Source organism: Montipora foliosa, chromosome 9, assembly GCF_036669935.1.
Source record: "Montipora foliosa isolate CH-2021 chromosome 9, ASM3666993v2, whole genome shotgun sequence".
Classification (NCBI taxonomy): domain Eukaryota; kingdom Metazoa; phylum Cnidaria; class Anthozoa; order Scleractinia; family Acroporidae; genus Montipora; species Montipora foliosa.
Window position 1 is genome coordinate 17,511,512 of NC_090877.1, and position 25,000 is coordinate 17,536,511.

The following is a 25,000-nucleotide window of genomic DNA, read 5'->3' on the forward strand; positions in this document are numbered from 1 at the left end:
TTCAGTTCTCTCTCTACGCTTCCAACCCAAACATACCAGTTTAATTCCTCGACAGTTACAACACATTTTTAACGCGAAACGACTTGAAATAGTTTCGTAGTGATATGAATAGCGCGAACTTGTATTTTTAAATGAAGTCCTCGTAGCCGTCGTCGTCCTCGTTTCGTAAGCTCCCTAAAGGCCTGGCTAAACTAGGAAACATTGTTGCGGAAACATTGTTGCTTGTGATGTTTCCCTGGGTGGCTAAACTAGCGGGAAACAAACAGAATGTTTTGCTGCCCCAGTGGCAAAACGAGGAAACATTGTTGCGACTGTGACAAATGAGCTACGCATGCGTGCAATGATAAACTGACTTCCGAAGAAGTCTGGGGAAGGATGTTTACGTTTTCTCGTCCCAAGGGCTACGCACAATGCATGTAAATGTAACATGGCGCTCGACCGTTTAAGAAGGGGCCGACGTCAAAAAGGCAAAAAAAATAGCTGCTCTGTGCATGATAATAGCTTGTTTGGACGACGAAAGGTGAGGGAGCCCGAAAAAAGGCCCAGAGAGAGATTGGCTGAGGAGAAGAGCGGAGAGAGGGTCTTATGCTGGTATTATCACAGAATTGGCGGCTGAAGACCTCCCATCGTTTAAACATCATATGCGTATGGACGTCAACTCCTTCCGTCGCCTTGTTGAGGTGATAAGCCCAAGGATCGTCAAAAGGAACACAAGAATGCGATCTCCAATATCAACCTCAGAGAGACTAGCCCTAACTTTGAGGTTCTTAGCGACGGGCGAGACATTTCGTTCCCTTGAGTTCCAGTTTCGAGTGAGCAGAACTGCCATCTCATACATTGTGCTTGAAGTGTGCGAGGCCATATTATCTGAGTTGGGATCCTTGTGTCTGCGATTTCCGTCCACAGTAGAGGAATGGAAAGGAATAGAAAACAAATTTAGCAAAAGGTGGAATTTTCCACATTGCGTAGGAGCTCTGGACGGGAAGCCCGTTGTCATGCAGGCGTGTGGACAGGGATCACTCTTTTATAACTACAAAGGGAGTCACTCCATCGTGTTAGTGGTTTTTGCTGGACCAAGTTATGAAATAATCTGGTGTAATGTGGGGGTCAACGGGCAAGTCTCAGACGGAGGAGTATGGAATTGAACTGGTCTCTGCAATGCGCTGGAAAATGGGAAAATTAATCTTCCACTGCCCGAGCCATTACCAAACAGAACAGAAGGCTGCCTCTACGTAATTATAGGGGATGACGCTTTTGCACTGAAGCCGTTTTTGATGAAGCCTTATCCTCAGGAAGACAAGGACCTTGAAAGGCGGATTTGTAACTATCGTTTCTCGCGAGCTCGAAGAATAGTGGAAAATGTTTTTGGCCTTCTTGCCAATCGTTGGCGAATTTTTCGTGCTCCAATTCCTCTTCAACCAAACAAAGTTGAGATTGTCACCATGGCCACTGTCACCCTTCACAACTGGCTGATCAAGGGACCATCAAAAGATGTCTATGTTCCATCTCGTGTTATTGACACCGTCAATCCGTCCACCGGTGAAATTGTTCCAGGTTCCTGGAGAGATGATGGTATTACCTCCAGGAACTTACTGCCTTTGGAAATTCTGAGGCATGGAAACAAGCCATCTAACCATGCAAAAAGAGTGAGGGATGAGTTTAAAGAATATTTCAACTGTGAAGGTGTAGTTGACTGGCAATGGGACAAATGCATGTAACATTTTCTTAGACATTCAGGAAGTAAATTATTTTGTAATCTGTTTCAAGAAGGTCAGACCATGATAAATATTAATGTGATATGCACAGAAAATTTCTCAATCAGCAGTAATCTCACTTTGTAGCTGATTGTGTGACTGTAAGCAATTTATTGTTCTGAATTTCATTCTATGCACTGCATTAATTTTTTTTGGAAGATAGTCATAAGTTCTTCAAGTATCTTAAATTATTATCAGTGACATCAAAGGTTTGACAACTAAAAAAAGTAGGGTACTTATGCACTAATCTTGTGTTATTTTGGGCATTTCCAAAACTGTTGTATACAAAGGTTGATTAAGAAATATGCAGAATAATTACATAAATTATGGTACATGTAAGTATATAGTAAATATGTAAGTTACTAGGGTTTGTGGCTGCCCCTAAGGAGTCTAGTGACTGATTATATAAGTTGTGGTTGACGAGTCGCATTTTACCTTGGTTAATTTACAGAATTACTGATGCAGAAAAAAATACCCAGGTACACTGTAGATGTATTAGCTTTGGTACATGAATCTACTTCAACCAGGTAAATACAAATTTAGGTAAACTTTGCAATGGAAAATTTTTACTGTGGAAGCCAATGTTTACTTTTGTAAAAAGGGCTCAGTGTAAACACAGCTACATTTGTGTCAAAATTAAAGCACAAATTCATTGACTGGTCCAATAAAACCAAACAGGCAATCCAACTAGATTACGCAAATCGTATAATTTATTCCAATAACATTATTCGATCTAAAGAAAAGAATGAAATACATTTGAGAAACCGAACAGGATTCATCGGTACATAAACACGCGAGTAAAACTATTAACTAGAATTAGAGCATTGAATACTTACTTCTTTGACGATGTGTAGAAGGACTGTTTCACGGTGTACAGGTCAGCAACAGATAAAATAGGTCAGAGTATAACAGAAAACGGGTCAGCGAGACAGATTAGCAAAACATGCACATATCTTCGAATCGGAAATGTCTGAACTGAAAAACTGACTTATTCACGTGGCGTAATTACATAAGTTAGTGTCAATCAAAAATCAATCAGGAAATCAAGTTAATAATTCATTGTATTGACAAAACACTCTCTGCCCCGATAAGGGCGTAGTCCTTATCATAGCAAACGTTCGTTTAATCGTCGCCTTCAGCAGGGTAAATGACAGCAATTTTTGTTACTGGACGGCTGTACTCTCCGGTGGCTGTCTTGACTGTAACGTTTCGAACGCGTCCATCAGCTCCGGGGTATACTTTGGTCACTCTGCCTACAGCCCACTTGCCTCTCACAGCGTTCATATCGGCTACCGTAACTATGTCATCAACTTTGACATTGCGGTTCTCAACGTGCCACTTCTTCCTTGGTACTAAGGTAGGAAAGACATCTCTGGTCCAGCGTTTCCAGAATGAGTCAACTATTCTTTGCACGAACTCCACTCGCTTACGGGGATTTCTGGTATCCTTAAACGGACCTTGTGGTACCTCCGGAGTTGCTCTTCCAAGGAGCATGTCGTTCGGACACAGGTAAGCTCCGTCGTCTGGATCATTAGGGATGCGCCCGATGGGACGTTGATTCAACAGGTTCGCGATCTCTAGAAGGCAAGTGTACAACTCGAATGGCGTCAGAAGTTGTTTGCCGATTGCAATCTTCAGTGATCTCTTACAGCTCTTTACAAGGGCTTCTGCACATCCGTTTTGGTGTGGCGCAGCTGGCGTTGTGAAGATCGACTTAATGCCCTTTTCTCCACAGAACTCACTTAACCGATTGCCATCTAGGCCTTTCACCATTTCTCTCAGTTCGTTAGCGACCCCAACCATTTGCGTTCCGTTATCGCTCAATATCACTGCTGGGTATCCTCGGATTGAAAAGAACCTGCGAAGCACTTGCATGAACTCCATTGTAGTAAGGTCAACTGCTAACTCTAGATGGACAGCTCTGGTGTTCAAACACGTGAATATGACGCCATAGTGCTTGGTCGTCTTGCTTCTCCCTATTTTAACGTTATAGGGACCAAAGTAATCAGATGCGGTGTAGTAAAATGGCGGTGTGTGTGTGGTGCTAAACGGAGAACAGGAAGGTCTGCCATTAGTTGCGTCTCAGCCTTGTGCGCCATTTCACGGCAGAATCCACACTTAAATTTCACGGACTTGCTTAGCTTGTTAGCTTTTAAGATCCAAAACTTCCTCCTTGTCTTGCCTGTGGTGGTTGCTACACCGGAGTGTCCGTACTGATGAGCGTGTCTTGTTACCACTAAGGAAATCCAGTGATCACTTGGAAGAAGGGCAGGGTGCCTCGTTTTGTATGACACGACAGCTTCATGCACTCTTCCTCCAACTCTGATGATTCCGTTTTGGTCTCTGAACGGGCTGAGCGATTTGAATTCGCCCCTATCCAGTCTGCTGTAAAGGGTTGCCTGTGCTTGGATTGTCCAGTAAATTTCTGCTTGCTGAAGCTCCTCAGGGGTCAGCGGTCCTTCCTTTCCGTGCTGGCTGTATTTTCTCAGTCGTATCTTTTCTGCTAGCCTGCGTATTCGTGCCGTCACACGGATCAGTTTTCTCCAGCTTGAGAACTTGCGTGGATCAATACCATTGCTAGCTTTAGGTGCTGTGACTGCGGTCAGTATCTGCATCTGACGGCGTTCCATGTCTACATTCGGAGCTGGCGGGGATGTCGTAATCGGCCATTGACTTTATGGTTGGTACAAGAACTCTGGGCCATGCTTCCATCTGCCTTGTAACTCATTAACGCGAATACCTCGCGACAGGTCGTCAGCTACATTATCTTGACTGGGGATATGCTTCCACTGGTTTGGATCTGTGTTACTTTGAATTTCTCCCACTCTCGAGGAGACGAACGGCTTAAAGCTGCGTGATGGACTTTGAATCCAGGCCAAGGTGATCGTACTATCGGTAAAGAACTTAACTTCTTTAAACTGTATCCTAGATTCCTCCTGAATGGATTTGGCTAGGCGACTTGCGAGAACGGCTGCTTGTAGCTCCAAGCGCTGAATGGTCAGCTGCTTCAGCGGGGATACTCGAGACTTTGCTGCGATGAACTTGACTGCGTAGGTGTTGTCATCCTTTCTCTGGCGTGCGTAGGCACATGCTCCGAGCGCGTCTTGTGCTGCGTCAGCGAAAACACATAACATTGGCAGTTCCACAGCATTGACTACTGTTAAACATCTTTTGAAGAACACATTATCTAGTTCCTTAATTTCCTGGAAGAGTGAAATCCAGTTTTCCTGAACTGCTAGTGGTACCTCGTCATCCCAGTCCAGCCCCAGCTGCCACAGTCTTTGCATTCCTATCTTTGTTCTGACGATGAATACTGCTGCAAATCCAATCGGATCGTAAATGCGAGCCACTTGACTCAGGATCATTCTTTTGGTCATCTTTTGCACATGGTCTGGCTTCACTAGGTCTGCTGCCACTCTGAAGTGAAGCTTGTCTGTTTTAAAATTCCACAGGGAGCCCAGGACCTTCTCCTCATCTCCTTTGAACATGTTAACTTCTTTCTCTACATCACCGTTCACTTTGTCGTTGAGCATCTTGTTAGAAATCCAATCTTTAACTTTAAATCCTCCCGCCTTCAAAACAGTGTCTATGTCATTTGTTAATTTCCGAGCTTCCTTTTCTGTATCTACAGACTCACAGATGTCATCCATGTACGTATTGTTCGTGAGCACTTCGGCTGCTTCTGGGTAGCTTGCCTTGTTCTCTTGGGCTGTTTTTCTTAGAGCTATTTGCGCCATGGCGGATGCGGGCCTATCTCCAAATGTCAAAACTGTTTTGACATAAGTGTCAGGTTCTCTGTCTGGTTCCATATTCCTCCAGAGATAGCGGTGTACGTGTTGATCTCTTTCGGGAATGAGGATCCGATGATACATTTTGGAGATGTCTCCCAGTACTGCAACTTCCTTCTCACGAAATCTCAAGACAACTCCAAATATACCGTTTAAAAGGTCAGGACCTTTTTTCCAGTAATCGTTCAGAACATGTCCTTCGAATGTAGAGGATGAATTTAAAACAATTCGAACAGGTGTGCTCTTCTTGTCTGGCCTTAGTACAGCATGATGTGGGATGTAATGAACAGGACCATTATACTTGTCTTGTTCTTCCTTTGACAGCTTTCGCGCAAATTTCATGTTTTCCATTTCCTCCATCTGTTTGCAGTAAGCTTCAGCTTGTTCAGGATTTCTTTTCAGGCGTCGTTCTGTTGACTCCAGGCGTTTTATTGCCAAACCTCTGTTGTCTGGCAGTAGGTTAGGGTCTTTCTTCCAAGGGTAAGGGATCATCCATTGGTTTTCGACTTTGAAACACGACTCCTCTATGAGCTTAGCTTCTTCTCTTTCTGTTTGGGTCAGTTTGTCAGCATTGCAGACGCAGGCTTTCACGGCCACGCCCATAGTTTCGGTTGTCCAAAAGTCTGTTAAGTCTATTGGTGAGGCGTACTTGACGTGCAATATGCTGGTTACGTCACTGATCTGCTCTGAGTTTCCTCCAAAAACCACCCATCCAAGTGGAGACTTGCGAGCTAGCAGTTGGTCCACTTGTCTTGTCTCACCAGCATGCATATGTGCGTGATCAATGCCGATTAACAGGTCAACGTGCCCTTTGCCACGGCTAAATCTGGTGTTTGGTAGGCCAAGAACCTCCGGTAAGTGCGAGGTTTTCACTGCTGGAATCTCGTCACTGATGCTGTGAATGCCGATTGCTTTAACGGTAAAACGCTTGTTGTTGTCAATACAGGTTAGCTGAACATTGTACTCCTTTGTTTTCATTGTTTCGTCCTCGCCGCCAACTTTAGTAATGGTTATGGACACATCTTTTCCCTTCAAACCGAGAGTTTCAGCGGTTTCCTGTCGGATGAGACTTACTTGGGCCCCCGAGTCAAGAAGCACGTTTCCGCATTTAAAGAGACCGTTAGCGTTGCCGATGTTAGCAGATAAAACGGGAAGAATTGCTTCAGTGGGGCTGGCTGTAGTGGCGACGCTAATCCTCACGGGATTGCTCTTGTGTAGGAGTTGGTGGTGGTGTTGTGGACACCGCGTTCCATTCTCCAGCTTTGTGCACTGTTGTTTGCGCTTGCAGTTATCCATAGTGTGTCCTCTGCCGGCTCTTTTCAAGCAGCTGAAACACAGGTGATTTGCCTTTGCAGTTGCGATCCGGTCGTCAACACTGAGGGATATGAATTTCGGGCATTGATCAGGCCAGTGTGATGAAGTTTTGCACAGCAAACATTTGTGCCAAACGGGTTTGTCGCTATCAGACTTAAAGTGATACACAAGGCGTTTACCGGATGAGCCCACTCTGATTGGGACTGTGGCACGCATTCGCGATTTCATTTCAACATTCATCCAATTCATCAACGCTTCAAGGGTAGTGGGTTTCTTTTCTTTTTCCAGATCTCTCGCCCAAACTTTTCTATCATCAGCGCACATCTTCTGTTCAATTATCGAAAGCATGTGGCTATTGTTCATGTCACTAGGGAGACCGACTTCCTTTAAGGTATTGTAACATCTTTTCACCAGATGTACGAGGTCACAAAATCGCGCGTCCTCTCCATCCTGCAAGGCTTTGAATTGAATAATGTCCTGAGTCACAGTGTCTGACACAAATCTTGGGTCGCCATAGATGGAGTCAAGGTTTTCCCAGGCGGCGTCGTAGTCGCTTCCGATTCCCTTAATGAGCTCGAGTGGCTTGTCTCGCAGGCACGTGCGCAGGAGCGTGATTGAATCTCTTTTTGAGTACTTCGCGTCTATTGCGTGCTTGAAATCTGAGCGAAAGATAGCATAATCTCGGACATTCCCAGCGAAAACAGGTAGCTTCGGTTTTTCCAGTTTAAAGCCACACGCAGCGCTTTTATCGTTGTCGCCAGAGCTTCCGGTCTCGGTTACACTACTATTGTTAGGATGACTTTGAGGCGTTTGCGAAATATCAACAGAACCTGTGCTTTGACTATTATAGTGACCAGTTTGTTCAACAGAGTTATTTGCAGTGTTTTCAATGTTTGCATTGTCAACAACTTCAATAATTTCAGCTGAATAAGTGAAACTGTCATCAACTGTACCTTTGTTCTCTGATGATTGCATGCTTGAAATTCCGCTAACACCGGCTTCTGGTTCTGCGCTACTTATGTGTTTCCCTGCGAGGCCGGTTTTCAGTGGTTCCTTTCCCTTAGTAACTAAATCATCCAGATAAATCTTTGCTTGAATTTCGGTTTCCATGAAAAGTTCCTGACATTCTTCCATCCAACGTTCCTGAACTTCGAACTCCTCATCGTTTTCAATTAATTTTGAATAGCTCTCGTGTTTCACAACGAGGTCATGGAATGCATTTTGGAGGCTATTTAATGCGTCCTTTACCTCTATACCAGGTCGTTTAAGTTCAATCCGTTTGGACAACGCTTTCCTACATCTTGTGAGGGTTGCTTTCGCAGTCCTTCTGTCCAGCTTTGCGCTTTTAATAGCGTCTTCTGCCATGTGTTTGGTTCTCCTGCAGTGCTTAGATCCTTGCCAAACTGTACTTTTTCTCAACCAAGAAATCGAATGAAATGGTCCAATAAAACCAAACAGGCAATCCAACTAGATTACGCAAATCGTATAATTTATTCCAATAAGATTATTTGATCTAAAGAAAAGAATGAAATACATTTGAGAAACCGAACAGGATTCATCGGTACATAAACACGCGAGTAAAACTATTAACTAGAATTAGAGCATTGAATACTTACTTCTTTGACGATGTGTAGAAGGACTGTTTCACGGTGTACAGGTCAGCAACAGATAAAATAGGTCAGAGTATAACAGAAAACGGGTCAGCGAGACAGATTAGCAAAACATGCACATATCTTCGAATCGGAAATGTCTGAACTGAAAAACTGACTTATTCACGTGGCGTAATTACATAAGTTAGTGTCAATCAAAAATCAATCAGGAAATCAAGTTAATAATTCATTGTATTGACAAAACATTGACTTTAAATTTATTAATTGATTTTACAATTAAACATAACCTGCATGGGTGGTTTTTCATGCCTCCGAAGTTCGTCAACTTCATTTTGTAAATTTTTCTTGTATTTGAATTAAAATGTACATTATCATGGAAGAAGATGATGAAAAATTGACAGTTGTTTCCATGTACAAATAAAATTAAAACTGTTACAATTACAGTTATTTTCTTCCATAAAAAACTGTGAGTATTTTTTTATCCAAATGTATTAGTATCAGCAATTCGGCGTATGTGGATCTCCACAAAACACATTTATTAAATGGAGTCATGAAGAACACAATGGCATGTAGAACAATCCTGATATTTATAAGGTGGAAAACTGACTAGGGAAGTATTGTTCAGCCGCTCTAGCAACTGGAGCTCCATATATTGGGTTCTATGAGCTCAAATCTATGTGACCAGTGGTAATTTGCTCTGAGCCATGAAATTCAGCCTCAAACAGGATGTCGTTAATTTTTTTCTTCGTTAGCATCCTTTCTCGTGGACTCAAGCGAGCTAGTGTTCTGGCCACCACCATCCCAAACGCGTCCTCTTCGGAGAGTTCAGCTGCTGTTGTTGGCGCTTCATTCACTTCTTTCAATATTTCCCCAGCTCTGTCGAGGAGTGTCATTGTCTTACGGTCAAAGTCTACCTTGGTCTTCTTCGTTGGAGTCATGGTAGCCGGGGGGGATTCATTTTCATCATCTTGCGTTACCTTTATTTTCATTGTGTCAAAGCCCTTTGTGGTATTGTTGACAATAATAAGGAACTTCAACATTTTGTACCACTTCCAAGAGGAGTGATAGACGTCGCTTGTCGGTTGACGGGACTTCTTTTTTCTTTCCAGGGCTTATTCCCTCATAAACTGAGACCTGATAATTTTCCACTTGCTCTTGTAATCCTCCCGGCTGATATCATATTTGTAGGACATCAGTTAATCGATTTGCGAGTAAGCCACCTCTTTCCTGTCCCTTATGACCCACGTCCCAGAGACGCAACAATGTTTCCTAGTTTAGCCAGGCCTTAATAAAAAGAAAATGCATCGCCCAACGTGGGGCTCGAACCCACGACCCTGGGATTAAGAGTCTCATGCTCTACCGACTGAGCTAGCAGGGCTCTCCACACTGCATTACTCCTGGCGGAACGTTCAAGAACAATATGTGACTGGCATGCTTAGTGAAGGTCATTTATTAACTCTTTTCGGTTCTTGAACGAGGGGCATTTCGGGCTTGATCATGCTGAGATGCTGCAAAACTATTATAATTACTATCATGAGCGCTGTGGGAAAGTACGAGCGAAATACAATTGAAGGGCCAACGGAAAACCACCACGTGGTTCGTTGACAATCCACTCCACGTGGAGCCGCCATAGCTCCCGTAGTACAGTAGGTTATCTCAAGTGTGTGACCGTGGAGAACGAGTCATTGCTTACTACAGCCATGCCCTCAGTAAACCCGAACACAATTACTGTACTACTAGTTATGAACTTCTGGCAGTTTTTAAAGCCATTGAGCACTGCCACCCGTACCTTTATGCCAGACAGTTCACTGTCAGAACTGACCATGCTTTTATCCTTCAAAAACGTAGAGACAGCAAGACGGTTGGAGAAGATGCCGACCTATGACGTTCGTATTGCTTATCGAGCCATCAGAATGCAGGCGTATCACGACGGCCTTGCTTTAATACAACCTTCCCACATTGCCCATATCAAGAGGATACCAATTTTGGTTGGGATGACCAAGGCGGTGGAGAGCCCAATGCTACCTTTTCCTCCAAGCCACAGGACTCTGTTTTCAGGGCGCTACTCCCTGAAACAAGCCCTTCGGTGGAGAGGGCACGACATACTGCGAGTGAATAGAATCTCGAGGATCATTCGTGGACAATGCCACAATTGCATGATTATCAGATTGCAGACAAAGTGATATCTCACCTCCTTACGTGGAGGAAGGCTGGAGAACGTCCAGATTGGCCAGCTGTTGCACACCTTGACTCCGTTACCAAAGCATACTGGGGCCAATGGGACTCTCTGGCTCTCCGAAATGGTGTGCTCCACCATCGATGGCAAAAAGTGACCCAAAGATCACCCCTGCTGCTCTACACCATTGGAGAACCCATGGAACGAGTGGCCATTGAAGTCTTCGGCCCTCTTCCGAAAACCAAGCGTGGCAACAAATACATTTGATTGCTATGGATAATTTTAGTAAATGGCCAGGGGCTTACGCCCTCCCGAACCAGCAAGCAACTATGGTGGCTGATGTTTTAGTGTCGCAATTCTTTAGCAGATTTGGTATACCCGCTAAGCTTCACACCGACCAAGGTCCAAACTTTGGGTCTCGCGTGTTTCAGGACGTTTGTTCCTTACTTGGAAGCCACAAGGTTAGGAAAACGGTCTTGCATCCCCAGTCTGAAGGCATGGTGGAAAACTGCAACCGCACTCTAGAGAGGCAGATGGCTGCCTTCGTAAACGTTCACCAGGGAGATTGGGCCTGCATTTACCGCGGGATGACTTGGACTTGGATAAACAAAACTACGCCGAGTACACACATAGATTACAATCTTCCGCTGAGATTGCCCACGACTTTGCCAGGAATCACCAACAGATCAGCAAACAGAGTGTGAGGAGGGGTTACTACATGCGCAGTGTACCCTCCACCTTAAATAGGTTAGCAATGGTATGGTTGCACAATCCTCAGCGGAAGAAGGGGTTATCGCCCAAGCTCAGCGAGCTGTGGGAGGTGCTATATGTTGTGTTAGACCGCATCAGTGATGTCGTGTACAGAATCCAGAGAGGCCCTCGGGCAAGACCAAACGTTGTGCATAGAGACAGGATGTGGATGTTCTGTGGCACAACTCGTGCCTATTGGGTCAAAGATCAGCCTGTCGGACGGCAGGAGAGTGAACTCGAAGAGGGCGTTCCACAACAGGCGACCCTGATGAGCAATTCTGGCACTCAAGCCATGCGAAACCGACGCAGGTTAAGAAGTCGGCCAACCGGATCCAGCCCCAAGGACCAATAAGCCAGTAAGGAGGAGCCCTCAGACGTTCCCATCGGAGTCGACGCAGACCTCTCAGATACAGAGACTTTTTTACGGGAGACACAGTGCAACCTTCCTGTTGCACTTGAACGTACGTTTTAGTTTTGTTTGTCTTGCCTTAATTAATGAACATTGAACGTTTTATTTAGGCCATTGATGTTATTTTAGGCTTCAGTACACATTCGATATAAGTATGTCGTATCCGGGCCGGATACTCAGTTTAGGAGGGGGCAGTGTAATAGCATCTTGCGTGACCACAGCAAATATGGGTAACTCCTTACTTGGGGGACAGCGTTGTTTTGGCGTGAGACAGAAAAAACTATGAAATGAATCCTGTATTGATCTGTGGATACGAAATCAAATGAAGCTATGATCCTCGCACTTATGTACGCAATTTTAGGCAATTGCGAAGAGAAGCCTAAAAACTTTAGGAATTCAACGGGGTTTGAACCCGTGACTTTGCGATAACGGTGCGACACTTTAACCAACTTAGTTATGAAGCCACTGCCGTTGGGAGCTGAACATTTGTGGGTTTTAATGTTACCGTGATGAATGAATCAACGATGTAATGAAGTAGCAGTAGATGTAAGCCCTTCCTGTTAATCCTGTGGATAACGCGGACAATAAGCACTTATAAATTAGTCTTTTTTATGGACGGATTTTCTGCTATGTTGGGGACAAGGAAGACTTTGTAACGTCCTCTATTTTAACGGAGGCTTATTAACTAATCCGCATTGCGGCTAGCTGCGATATCGGTTGAGATCCGCTTAATTTCATCCCAAATACCAAGGCAGAGGTGTGGGGCCTGGATAACGTCCACTACGCTAGGATGACTCAAAAGGGAAACAATTGGTATGCAAACACACACACACAGCCTGATTAAGGCCGTATGTGTCAGGATGGCCGAGCGGTCCAAGGCGCTGCGTTCAGGTCGCAGTCTACTCATGTAGGCGTGGGTTCGAATCCCACTCCTGACACGTCGTTCTATTACGCTATCACATGAAAACCAACTCATTCTTGCACGCAAAAGTCTTTTAGATTTCTTAATCAAAATCTCATTCTTTATTCCGTTCTCAGTTCATTTTGAACGGCTGCACGTACAATTCCTGGACACGGATGGATCTCGACTCAGCTGGGCCCACCAGCAAAGGGAGTGTGGCCACCTCTTCCGACCCATGACCTTGAAAATCCCTGTGGCGCAAATGTATTGCGTTAACTAAGAAGGCAGCCCCCGTGACGTAATTGGTTAGCGTGTTTAACTTAACCTATTTAAACTCAACTGATTGTATCTCACATTTAAAGAGCTTCTTGACCAATCACAGACAACCAAAGCTCAGTTTTCGATTTATAGACTTTGTATTGCAAAATTAAATCTGAGCTTATAAATCCTAAAATAAGCTGTAAATGTAGAAATAAACTTCACTTACCTCTACGTACAGTTGTCCTCGTCTTTTCTGTGCAATCGGAGGGCAAAATGTGTCTGTTTAGGCCGGGTTTGTGGCTTTCGAATTTTTACGATGTCGTTAGATGTCATTTCCCCTTATAAAGAAAAGAGAGGCTGGTGACTCGCGGCGATCTCGTCCCACAAATTGCTCCCACATCGAAAGCAACGGTCCGAATCGCCATAAAAACACCACAGCCTTAAGGCCAGATAAATTTCCTATCACATCAACTCCACTCCGAGACAACACAGCAATTTTTGGCGGATAAATGTTCGCCTTTTTATAATCTTCCCATGTGTTCAGCTAGAAGTGTGTCTACGGCCGTTATAGCTTGATGGCGATCATATTATATTCTGCACTCTCAATGGCCAAGTGTTTAAATATGTCCAATGAGATTGTAGAGCGTATACGTTAAAATACTGCTGCTCGCGGCCGGTATCGAAACCGCCTTACTTCAGCACCGTCGGTGACCGTTCTCAGTACTGCTTATAAGTATATACGACGCTCTAACCAACTGTGCTACGGGAACTACGAACCGCGTGGTAGCTTCAACGAACCTCGTGGTAGCTTCCCGGGAGCCCTTCAATTGTTGGATTTGCCTCGTCGAACCTGTGTTTCATATTCCATGGGATTTCTTTACTTTTTTCCATATATTTTGAAGAACGAAGATTTTAGTGTAAAGATTTTTCACATTTATCATTCCAATTTTTAAGAACGAATAATTTTCATGGTCAAGTATTTGTTCATCTCTCCTACTTGATTAAGTTTATCGTACATGCACTATCTGACTGTTTCTGAAATTAACTTTTTAATTTCACACAGAGTTTGTTTCATTTGTTAACCTTATTTTGGGGTTGAGAGTTTGCTTTATGAATTTCTCCCCCTCATTTTACAGACTAACCCTAACATTTGTCTATGATACATACACAAAATCCCCCCTAAACTACCTGCTGACTAGTGAATGTTTTAGTTAGAGCAGAGGAACCCTTCCTTGTAAGGAGGATTCTTTTGTCAACACCATTAAGGAAGCCTCAAAGGTTGCTAGTGAAACTGCTGCTATTACTTTTAAATAACCACCCTTCAATTGTCTTTCAATCGTCCTTTCCCACACCCCTCATGATAGTAATTATAATAATTTTGCAGCATCTCAGGATGAACAAACCCGAAATGCCCCTCGTTCAAGAACTGAACTGAACAGAGTTGATGAGCTTGTCATGACTCAGCCCAAGCATGCCAGTCAAATATTTTTGTTGAACGTTCCGCCAGCGGTTATGCAGCGCGGAGCTCGGCTAGCTCAGTCGGTAGAGCATGAGACTCTTAATCTCAGGGACGTGGGTTCGAGCCCCACGTTGGGCGGTGCACTTTTATTTTATTGGCTGGATAACGCTCTTGTACCCTTCTTGCCGAAATCATCAACTTTGCTTTTCGGGTAGTAAAAACTTGAGAGACGTCCAGGGAGTCACGGACTTTAGAATGTGACTTTAAAAGCAAAAGTTAGAAATCAAACAGACCTCTGCGTTTTTGCAGGGAAGTTGGACTACGGTTGAGAAGTCCTTTGTTTGCCTTGGTTTTCTTGAACCACTAAACCATTAACGAAGTTTTACCTTAGTTTGGTTCGCGCCTTGGAAAAGTCATGACATGAAGCGTTACGGCTACAGGTAAAAAAATAACTTTTCGGAAATTGAAGCCTACTACTTTAAGAAACTCCTCGGTTGTTTTCTCCCGCTCTTTGGCGAAATCGTAACGTGCCACAAAGTTATTACATCACTGAAAGGACCTTCAGTTGAAGGTTTATGATATAAAGGTACAAAAATGGACGACGATGGCCAGGAAATTGTCACCAGAGCTTAGCTAAAGAGAGGTTTCGTAAATTGATGAAAAGTGATTTGCTAGCTTTAAAAAGGGAAGTCTTGGGTCCGAGTACCATCAAAGGATAATTTCCAAATCAGACTCATCGATTAAGGTTTTTTCTCCAAGCTCTAACCGAAATGAGATGCTCTAAAACGCATCATCTTCTGGTTTGTCTAGTGAGAAGGATTTGATCTCATGAAACATTCCAATTTACGGAATTATGTACAACTACACAGATTGTCATAGAATTCAGATTTTAACAAACCTCATGGGATTTGAGACCATGACCGCCAGTTTGCTCTTCCAGCGAGCCGTTTAGATAAAAGTTAGAAAAAGACACAAGCTGAAAAATTACAATATCCTAATACTACAAAAATGTTCCCCTACTCCAATGTTTATTGCACTAAAATTTGAGCTGTGAATTACCTAAACAAGTTTCATAACAACTAAAATAAGTACTTCCACAACTCCCTCAAACAATAGCAGAGCCGAGAGTCTTAAGACAAACGCCAACTTAACTTTGTTGTCAAGGCCATTCTACATGACGGCACCTCTATAGCAAAACGCCCTCTTAGCAGCCTCGGTATGGGGCCCGGACACGAAAGCATTAATTGAGGAGCGCCGTGAATTGTATGAATGAATTCCGGAGGTTCCTTCAAACAAATTCTTTAAACAATCCGGAAAAAGATTATTCCGAATTAAAAACACTTATTTGTGAGCTGCTTGGAGCGTCACCTTTACTCAAGGTTGTCCTACCATAGGTAATGAAGTATATCAGCAGATTTTGTGTTAAAATCATGAAAGGCCTTCTCCCGGCTCTATTTTGCAATCTATGGAGTCTGTCACACTGAATTTTACAAATGCAACCCCAAACCTCAGCACAATAATGTAGGTAAGGAAGGAATAAAGCCTCATGTACATTCGCAGCAAGGTTTGGCGAGGCACCAGGCCGGGGCGGATATCTTTCAAGGTCCCAATGCCGGCAGATACATTTTCTCATTTTCAACCTACATACCATTGCAGAGGTGGTAGGCCCTACGTCGGCTTTTTTCCCAACACGCTCCTTCCCATTCGAAAGAGTAGGAGTCAGGATGGCCGAGCGGTCCAAGGCGCTGCGCTCAGGTCGCAGTCTACTCATGTAGGCGTGGGTTCGAATCTCACTCCTGACACTTCACCTCATTTAAGGTATGTTTTCGTTACTCCGAATCTTGGCAAACTAAATTCTGTACGCTTAATTTAGGTGAGAGCTATGTACAGGTTTGGAAAGAAAATGTCGAAATTAACTTGACCTTAGGTGATCAGAGTCAAATTTGGAATAAGGAGAATAATTAAATTTAGCAATGATCAGATGACTTTAAGTACCGCACTCCTACTGAGATATGGAGGTTTGGCGGCCACCTTCAGATGAAGGTAAAGGAACAGTAAGTAAAGACAAATAGAGAGGGAAGGGAGGAAAAAGGAACGTCTCACCAAAAAATGCCTGAGCCTTCTATGGAAATGATAATGAATTCATGTCGACGATATCTCTTATACTCGCGTGGGGAAGACCGCTCTAATAATGTAACGTAAACAGCGGTTACAAGCGTTTGCTTGAACTGCATAACTCTTTTTATAAACTTAACGCTTGGTATGTTACAAGATAAATCATCATAAGTGATTATTATTCAGTTACGGAGAAATTTAAAGTTAAAAATAAAAATGAATGGACTGGAAACTAAAAAAATTGATTGACATAAAACGACAAGAAATATGCTAATAATAGAGAGAGAGTTTCTCCGGCACTGCAACGTTTTCATAGACGAGTTCTAGCTCTTGAGTGCATCATGGGTAATGAGGGCAAGATGGAGAGAAATGTCAAAAAGTTTGGAAGTTCAAAACGATGAAAAGTATTTATGATATGCAATTTTGGGTTTTTTATTTTCCAAAGAAGAAGATATGCGCTCAAATGTGCGGCAGAATAAATTTGGAGAGAATGGCTATTGTAGAAATTATTTTATTAAAAAGAGTTTCTGTCACCTGAACGCGGGTTTGGCTATGTAAGTCAAACCCTGCACAGAAGTCCTCAATTTTTGCTGGGAGACCTTCATTTTTGGAGTGTGCCCTGGACAATTTTTCATTTTTGGAGTGTGGTTTTTCATTTTTGGATCTGTGGTAAGAGTCTTTTTGGTGCTGTGCTTTTCTTTGTTTTCTGGTTTTTCTTTTCGGTGACCCTCCTGGGGACTCATGCTCCGCATTCTGCGGTAACCCGGGGTAAGCCGAGTCGTTTTATCGTTTTCCTCGCTTCCAGGGCTCTTTTGAGCCCATGTTTTGTTTTTGCTGGACACTTCATTTAGTCCATCTTTGAAGTGTCCTTTTTGGTTTTTCTGCTGTTATTTGGTCTTTTGTGTGTTTTTTGCTTCTTGGTTTCTCCTTAGTTGTTTAAGGGGTTTCCTTGGTCTCTATTTGCAACGGTTCCTTAGCGTGAGATTAATTTAGCGTGTTGTTAGATTGTTAAAATAATTGCTTAGTCTTTTGACGAATCTTTCCTGTATTAGTTAGTGATTAATTGGTGTGGAATCTTATTGATAAAGTCTTTGAATAGTTACTCCTTCAGTGGGTGACTACATAGTGTGAATTAATATTGAATTTATCTTTCATATTAGTAGTTACTTAATTGTGGTTCATATTATAATTTGTGAGATAGTATCTAGAAAACTAGTGTGATATATAAAGCAGACAACATTTATTTATCTTAGCCCTTTTGCAGCTACTTAAGGTTTAATCATAAACGTTTACTGTTAAATTGATTTTGTATTATTAATTTTCATACCTTAAAAAGTTTTTCCATAATGGTTCCGCGCAACACGCGCACCGTAATCATAAAGTCCGGCTTCCCTGCTGGGAATTCCCATGCCGGGGTTGCCGGCATCATTGCTAACTCCCTGGCTGGCCTGGTGGATTCGATCCAGGTCTTCCTAGGGGGTATTATGCGTATCTCATTCATAGACCCAACTCGCAAAAAGACCTATGAAGAGGCCGGGTTCATCTCTTTTGGTGACGTCCGTTGTGACGTGATTGTTTCCACCCCCATCACCTTCGTTATGGTGTACTTGTTTCCCTTTGAAGGGAGTAATGACCGGGTGCGGGAGGCTCTCAAGTTTTTTGGAGAGATTAAGGAGGTCCGTCACCAGCAGTGGTCTAACGTACCTGGTGTCCATACAGGTACCCGTCTGGTGCGCATAGTGTGCAAACATGATATACCGCGCAACATTGTTATTGACGGGGTTAACTGTCGCGTTTGGTATAAGGGGCAGCCGTTGGTGTGCGACATTTGCAATGATAACCACAAGGCGGCTGACTGCCCTTTAAAAGGTAAATGTAAAAGGTGTCACGTGGCTGGTCATTTCGTGCGGCGTTGTCCAAAGCCTCTTTGGTATGTGCCGGGTAATCCGGCTACTGACGTGGACAGTGAGAATGAGGATGATAATGATGATGTTAATGGTAATAATAATGATAATCTCGTTAATGAGGCTGTTGGTGACATGCATACTGCTGGTGGTGTGGCTGTGGCTGCTTCTTTTGTGGTGCCTGGCACTGTTGAGCCCGCAGTTGTCCCGGAGGTTGTGCCTGCTGGGAATCCAGCTGAGCCTGAGTCTGGGTCTCCCGCCGGTGCTGAAAGTATGGTTGTCGATACTCGTGATAATGAGCTCGACGAAGTGGTGAGCCAGCCTTTGCTGGTAAGTGGGTCTGGGGTGCCTCAGGAGGAGGTTTTGGAGTCCTCCCCTGCCTTCTCTCCTCTTTCGGGGACGTGTTTGTCCGACACGCCTTCGTCGGGTGTTTCGGAGGATGTGGTTGGCTCGGGAGATGACGGTCTGGCCTCTTTAGTAGATTCTAGACCTTTAAGATCTAGGATCCCTGTCAAAGTTGCGCGCACTGGTGTTTCGGGGGAGTTGCTGCCCACTCTTGTTTCCAGGGAAGATGCAGCATGCATGGTCCAGAAGTTGAAGGCGGCCCTTCCGTCTTCTACTGATGAGCTTGTTGCTTCGGGGCGGGTTGGGGGCTGTTCCCAGCCCTCACGTCCATTTGCCGTTCCTCATCCTCCCCGGGTCGGTACTCGTTCTGGCTCGGGGATGGCTCTGCGCACGTCCTCTCGTTCCCGGTCCCGTTCCGTGGATGAGAGGCCGCCTCTTAGCCCAGATCCTCACAGGTCCTCCCGTCGTCGTCCTTCGTCGCCTAGCCCTGCTAGGCGCCATTAATTTGCCGTTGTCTCACCATCCTGTTAGTTTTTTGTTCTTTGTCTTCTTTTTCGTCATGGGTTTTTCACTCAAAATTTTTTGCTTTATTATGGCTCTCACTGTTATTTCTGTTAACGTTAATGGTTTGAGAGATGGTGACAAGTGTCTTGGTTTTTTCCAGTGGTTGTCCCATCTCTCTCCTTCAGTAGTTTGTCTACAGGAGACCCACGCGGTCTCTAATGATGATCTTCTTTCTTGGTTTTCTCGTTTTGGTTATTTGTGTGTGGGTTCTTTTGGTACAAATCATTCTCGTGGTGTGGTTGTTTTGTATCGTTCGGTTTTGGAGTGTCGGCTGTTTGTTTGCGAGTTCGATGGTCGTTTTGTTTTGGTTGAGTTTAGTCTTCGTGGTTCTGTTTTCCGTGTTGCTTCTATTTATGCTCCAAACCGTAATCCTGATCGTGACACTTTATTTGTTCGTTGTATTGATTCTATCGATCCTGCTGTTCCTATTTTTCTGTGCGGCGATTTCAACACGGTCCTGGACCGTGTCCGGGATCGCCGCAGGTCTTGTCCTTTTGATGTCTCTCGTGAAAGTTCTGCTTTGCTGTCGGCTATGTTTTTGGATTGTTGTGTTGTGGATATTTGGCGTGAAAGGCACTCAACGGATTCTGCTTTTACCTGGTTCCGGCCCGATGGGGCCCTTGCATCGCGCATTGACTTCATCGGCTGTCCGTATGCTTGGGTGCCTTATGTGTCTTCTGTAGACATTCTACCATGTCCTTTTTCTGATCATTGTGCTCTTTCTTTTTCATGGGCCCTCCCCAACTCCGTTCCTCCGGGTCCGGGGTTGTGAAAGCTCAATCGTTCTGTTCTGGATTAGGCCGAGTATATCGACCTCATCTCAACTTTTTGGTCTTTCTGGCAGTCTCGTCAGTCTTCTTTTTCTTCCCTCACTCGGTGGTGGGACAGCGGTAAATCCCATATTAAACGTATTAGTATTAATTATTGGGTAAACCTACGTTCTACCTTATATGCAATGGGTTTTGGGTAGTCTTTTGTTGGGTGGGTAAATTTATTTTATAATAATGATAGTAGTTGTGTAAATGTAAATGGTCATATTTCAAATTCTTTTAAGTTATCTCGTCCTTTATGTTTTAGTCACCGAGGTTCTTGCCTTTAATATCCGTTCTAGTGCTTTAATTTCTGGTTTGTCTCTCCCTGGTTCTTCATCTTCTTTGCCTGTTGTTTCTGCTTATGCTGATGACACTACGCTGGTTGTTTCTTCTGTTTCTGGTATTTTGGCTGTCTTTGATGTCTATTCTTTGTATGAGAGGGGTCCGGGGCTAAACTAAATTATGGTAAATGTGAAGGTTTGTGGTTGGGTTGTTGGAACGGTCGCACTGACTCACCGGTTAACATTACTTGGTCGTCGGTGAAGGTGAAGGTGTTGGGGGTTTTTCTGGGTCCGGGCAATCTTGAGGAGGACAATTGGAGGCCGCGTATCACCGCGGTGGAAAATGCTTTAAACTCCTGGCTTCAGCGTTCGTTATCTTATAAGGGCAAGGACTTGTTATCAATGCCTTGGCCCTTTCCCGTATGTGGTACGTGGCCTCTCTTATCCATGTTCCCCGGTGGGTCAGTGTGGAATTAAATACGTTAATTTTTGAGTTTTTCTGGAGCGGTAAGCGGGACTTGGTCGCTGGTCGTGTTGTTGTTCAGCCTTCTTGTTTGGGTGGTTTTTCTGTTGTGGATTTTCAGTGTAAGGTTATGGCTCTTCATGTTCAGTGGGTTCGTCGTTTTGTTTCTTCTCCGTCTTCATGGGTCTCTTTCATGGTTTTTTTGGTTTTTCTTCCCGGCTTGCCGCTCTTCCGCATCTCGTTTTTTCTGCTCCGCTTTGTTTTTCTCCGGTTTCTCTGTCTCCGTTCTATCGTTCTCTGTTGACTGCTTGGCGGGCGTGTAAAGGATCCCTTACTGCGTCTTCTTCGGGTATTGGTTCGGGTATTGATTTTTGTCCTGTTTTTGCTATGTCTACAAAGTCTGCTTATTTGTTTCTTTTGTCTGAAAATGCTGTTTCTCCTCATTGTGAGGAGAAATTCTTTCCTTTGTTTGGTTCTCTTTACTGGTCTTGTACTTGGCGTCAGCTTTTCTTTTTTGATTTGGATCGTCCCGTTATTGATTTATGTTGGAAAGTTTCACATGGGGTCCTTACACGGCCGAGAGGCTTGCCGGTTTTGGTTATGCTCTTTCTACTGCTTGTTTTTGTTCTGCTCCTATCGAGTCTGTTCAACATCTGTTTTTTCACTGTCCTCTGGTGGTCAGTGTCTTGTCGTGGCTTCAGTCTATTATGTTCTTGGCTTCTCCTCTTTGTCCTTCTATCTTCAAGTTGGTTCGTCATCTGCTTTTTGGTTTCTCGGCTGATGAGTTGTCTGTGGTTCCTCGGGTATTTGTTTATATGCTAAATGTTAGCAAGTTTTGTATTTGGGGGGCTCGGAATGATTTTCGTTAGAGGGGCGTTTCGTCCCTCGGCGGTTGATGTCATGGAGCGTGTAAAGTCTCGGGTCCGGTTTAATCTCACTTTGTTTTTCCTTCGCTTCCGGTCTGACCGTCGTCGTCGTCGTCGTCGTTATTTTGTTCGTCAGTGGGGTGCTCGTGGTGTGGTGGCTTCGCTACATAATGATGCTTTGGTTGTTCATATTTTGGTTCTCGTTTCGTGTTTCGTTTGCGTGGCCTGGCCGTTTTTCTGGGGTGAACCAACTTCTTGGCGTTGGATGAGTCTGTTGACGGGCGGCCTTTTATTGGTCGCTTTTCGCCCTTGTGCTGGGTCGTGCTTGTTTTGGTTTGTTCAGTTGTTTTTTGAGTCTTTATTGTTGGTTTTGTCGAATTGTCATTTAGGAGTGTAAGTCAGACGAGGTATCTCCTCGATGCAATTCTTCATTTGTCTGTTTGTCTTTTGTTCATTGTTGGTAGGGGCGGGGTTCGATTCCCCGGCGAAGTTGGTGTGTTGGTGCATCCCCGTTTGAGGTGAACCGTTGTGTTTGACGGATTAGTCGTTATGTCTGGCGGCCATTGCACTCACCCTACCGGGGGGCCAGCCATTCGCCTTAAACATAAAAAAAACATTTCCTGTAATTCCAAAGGCACAAAATTACATAGACTGTATGGAGACAAAAAAAGCAATCTTTAGCAATTCCAAAGAACGGAAACCAAGTCTAGTTCTTCTCCTTTGTGAGCATAGACTTATTTGTTTGGTTTATGAAGGCGAAAGTCTATAAAATAGAGTCATGTGCAGAACATTTTGCTTTGAATTTCCATACAGACCTTTGACTTTAACACCATGTTGTCCTGATTACCCATGACGCAATCAAGAGCGTAAACTCGTCTATTTACGGCTGGCTTTTAAATCACGGTTAAACAGAGACTTTAATTTTACAATGCATGTCTCATCGACCAGTAAAACTGTAAGATTAAAGAGTCTCTGTTTATCCTTGATCTAAAGTCAGCCTTAAATGAAAACGTTGAGCCCGCCAGCGAACGTTCTCGTGTCCTTGGAAATCGCTGTGGCGCAAATGCCTAAAATTTAGCAGGAATGATTACAAACTGTAAACAGTTAGCCCCCGTGGCGCAATGGACTAGCGTGTTGGACTTCTAATTCAAAGGTTGTGGGTTCGAGTCCCACCGGGGGTGGTTCTTTTGACTTCAAGGTAAACCTATTTAAAACTAAGTGACTGGATCTTATGCACATTCACCCAATATTGCATCTGCTGCCCTCGCTTCTTGATCATCAAATACGAAGCAAACAACAAGTGACAAACGAAATCTGTAAACTCAGTTCACGGTGATATTTGTCACTGCAACTATTTCTCACATTGTAATATATAGTAGGCCACTTCGGAAATATCATAATACTCTTTGTTTCTCCCCCCAAATTTTGCATAAGCATGGTTTTTGTTTTCTCTTGGGACCATTGTTAAGCCCCAAGAGAAACTGGAAACAACGCTTATGCAAAATTTGGGGAGACAAACAAAGAGTATTATGGTATTTTCTGAAGTGGCCTATCTAGAGGCACCGCAAAATATTCGAAAAACGACCATGTGATGGAAAAAAAGTGCAAAGCAGGCTTTACATGAAAGGCCGATAACATCTGAAATTGAGAACAGGGAAGACGCACAAGCCTCAATCCGTCTAAAAAAATCCCGTTCTTTCAGTGCCTATCCAGAATTAGCTAAGAAAACGGAATGAAGTGTACGATTTTGGTTAATAAATCTAAAAACGTTTTGCATGTAAATTTTCTTTGATTGCACCTGACGTCACTACGGCCATATTAGGAACCTTTAGAAAAGCGACTTTTTAGGAAGGCGACGGCGCCCGGAAGTAAAGTTTTATTTCCGTTTGACGTCGTAGGTTTAACGCGAAGTCGTCTAGTCTCGGCGGCGACCTCAAAAGCCTTGTTTTGGCGGTGTGTAGAGAACGTGAGTAAATTCAAGTATTTTATCCGTTTATATTTAAAACAATACCTTCTCGTGATTTCTTTGAATCGCTTTTGGCTTAAGACGCATTTTAATCATCGTATTTTAAAAGGACAGCTGTAGACTCAGACTGAAGATGGCGGCATCTGACGATCAAATGCAAAAATTGAAGTGCATGAGTAAGGTAACCTGACAAAGCTCTTAGCTGTTTTGAATCTTCATTGTTATCAAAATTATGTGTCACTCTAGGCCGATGGAGTGGAGCCAGGAACATGACGTGCTTTTTGAGAAGGGAGTCCCGTTCGTGTACTGACTTGTTTACTCAGCAGCACACACAGTTCCTCTAAACCATCGCAAATGCTTCTCTTTCTGCAACGAAACACAGCTGGATCTGTAAAGCATCTGCAAGACTAAGCGGGTCTGCCTTTTAAACTCCAAATTCGACCTTGCAATGAGCTGAATTCATGTTTTCTAGATCGAAAACATTGTTGCTGCGTTGTCATTGTTCAAACATCGTACGATTGGACATAACGTTGAAGGGAGTTTCTGATTGGACAAATCTAAAAACCGGTTCTCAACAGCTGTTGAGACCACAGTTACCCCAAGCTCAGTGTGAGCAAGGCCGACAACAATATAAGGATTTGTATGGGAATCCCGATAAAAAGCTTAAAAAGATCATTATATGAAACAAAATCTTAATTAAAAAGCCTAAAGTTATTGCCATTGTGGATAGCTTCCATCCTGTGTGGTTATTTTCCAGATCCGACGCGATTTGAGCCATTTGTCAATTTCTGGGTTGTCAACGGTTATAATAAAATCCCAAGAGTAGTACTGGAGCGGTCTGGGTGTAAAGTGCAGGTTGCAGGTTGCAGGTTAGGGTTGCAAATCATTCGTTTACTGTAACTGAAACAACCCAAGCCTTTACAAAAATGCAAACCTGAGGCTTAAACATAATATTTTTATGCCTAATGTTAGCATTAGTAAAGGTTTGGGTTGTTTCAGCTGTGATGAAACAATGACCTGCAACCTGCAATTTACACCCTCCAAGACTGGAGACCAAATTCTCAGGAGCCACCAATTTGAGTCAAATATTCCTGGATAAAATGTTCCCACGGTCACAATTCCTCATCAGAATCAATTGACAAAGATTGAACTTTCATCTCAACCCACCATCAACGCGATAGCAGTCCTGCGAGCATACGTCAGGCGGTGAATAATGCAACAAAACAGCTTTCGAAGGCGATGCTTTATCACAAGGGTGGCCA

General features: G+C 43.7%; 3 protein-coding genes and 5 non-coding genes across 8 annotated transcripts; 4 read left to right on the forward strand and 4 right to left on the reverse strand.

The window, feature by feature from the left end:
• Positions 1-2,876: 2,876 nt before the first annotated feature.
• LOC137971527 (uncharacterized) lies at positions 2,877-3,638 on the reverse strand. Its single transcript, XM_068818340.1, has one exon. The coding sequence runs from the start codon at positions 3,636-3,638 to the stop codon at positions 2,877-2,879; it is 762 nt and encodes a 253-aa protein (XP_068674441.1).
• A 92-nt stretch (positions 3,639-3,730) lies between these two features.
• On the reverse strand, positions 3,731-4,384 carry LOC137971528 (uncharacterized). The gene has a single exon (XM_068818342.1). It carries the CDS (start codon positions 4,382-4,384, stop codon positions 3,731-3,733), a length of 654 nt encoding a protein of 217 aa, XP_068674443.1.
• Positions 4,385-4,429: 45 nt separating this feature from the next.
• Positions 4,430-8,221, reverse strand: LOC137971529 (uncharacterized). Its single transcript, XM_068818343.1, has one exon. It carries the CDS (start codon positions 8,219-8,221, stop codon positions 4,430-4,432), a length of 3,792 nt encoding a protein of 1,263 aa, XP_068674444.1.
• A 1,550-nt stretch (positions 8,222-9,771) lies between these two features.
• On the reverse strand, positions 9,772-9,844 carry Trnak-cuu (transfer RNA lysine (anticodon CUU)). The gene has a single exon. It is a non-coding gene; the product is annotated as a tRNA-Lys (tRNA).
• Positions 9,845-12,655: 2,811 nt separating this feature from the next.
• Positions 12,656-12,739, forward strand: Trnal-cag (transfer RNA leucine (anticodon CAG)). Its single transcript has one exon. It is a non-coding gene; the product is annotated as a tRNA-Leu (tRNA).
• A 1,748-nt stretch (positions 12,740-14,487) lies between these two features.
• Positions 14,488-14,560, forward strand: Trnak-cuu (transfer RNA lysine (anticodon CUU)). The gene has a single exon. It is a non-coding gene; the product is annotated as a tRNA-Lys (tRNA).
• Positions 14,561-16,140: 1,580 nt separating this feature from the next.
• Trnal-cag (transfer RNA leucine (anticodon CAG)) lies at positions 16,141-16,224 on the forward strand. Its single transcript has one exon. It is a non-coding gene; the product is annotated as a tRNA-Leu (tRNA).
• Positions 16,225-22,879: 6,655 nt separating this feature from the next.
• On the forward strand, positions 22,880-22,953 carry Trnar-ucu (transfer RNA arginine (anticodon UCU)). Its single transcript has one exon. It is a non-coding gene; the product is annotated as a tRNA-Arg (tRNA).
• Positions 22,954-25,000: the final 2,047 nt, after the last annotated feature.

Excerpts from the sequence above, each read along its gene's own strand:
- LOC137971527 (XM_068818340.1), bottom strand. The coding sequence starts at position 3,638 with ATGGAGTTCATGCAAGTGCTTCGCAGGTTCTTTTCAATCCGAGGATAC.
- LOC137971528 (XM_068818342.1), bottom strand. The coding sequence starts at position 4,384 with ATGGAACGCCGTCAGATGCAGATACTGACCGCAGTCACAGCACCTAAA.
- LOC137971529 (XM_068818343.1), bottom strand. The coding sequence starts at position 8,221 with ATGGCAGAAGACGCTATTAAAAGCGCAAAGCTGGACAGAAGGACTGCG.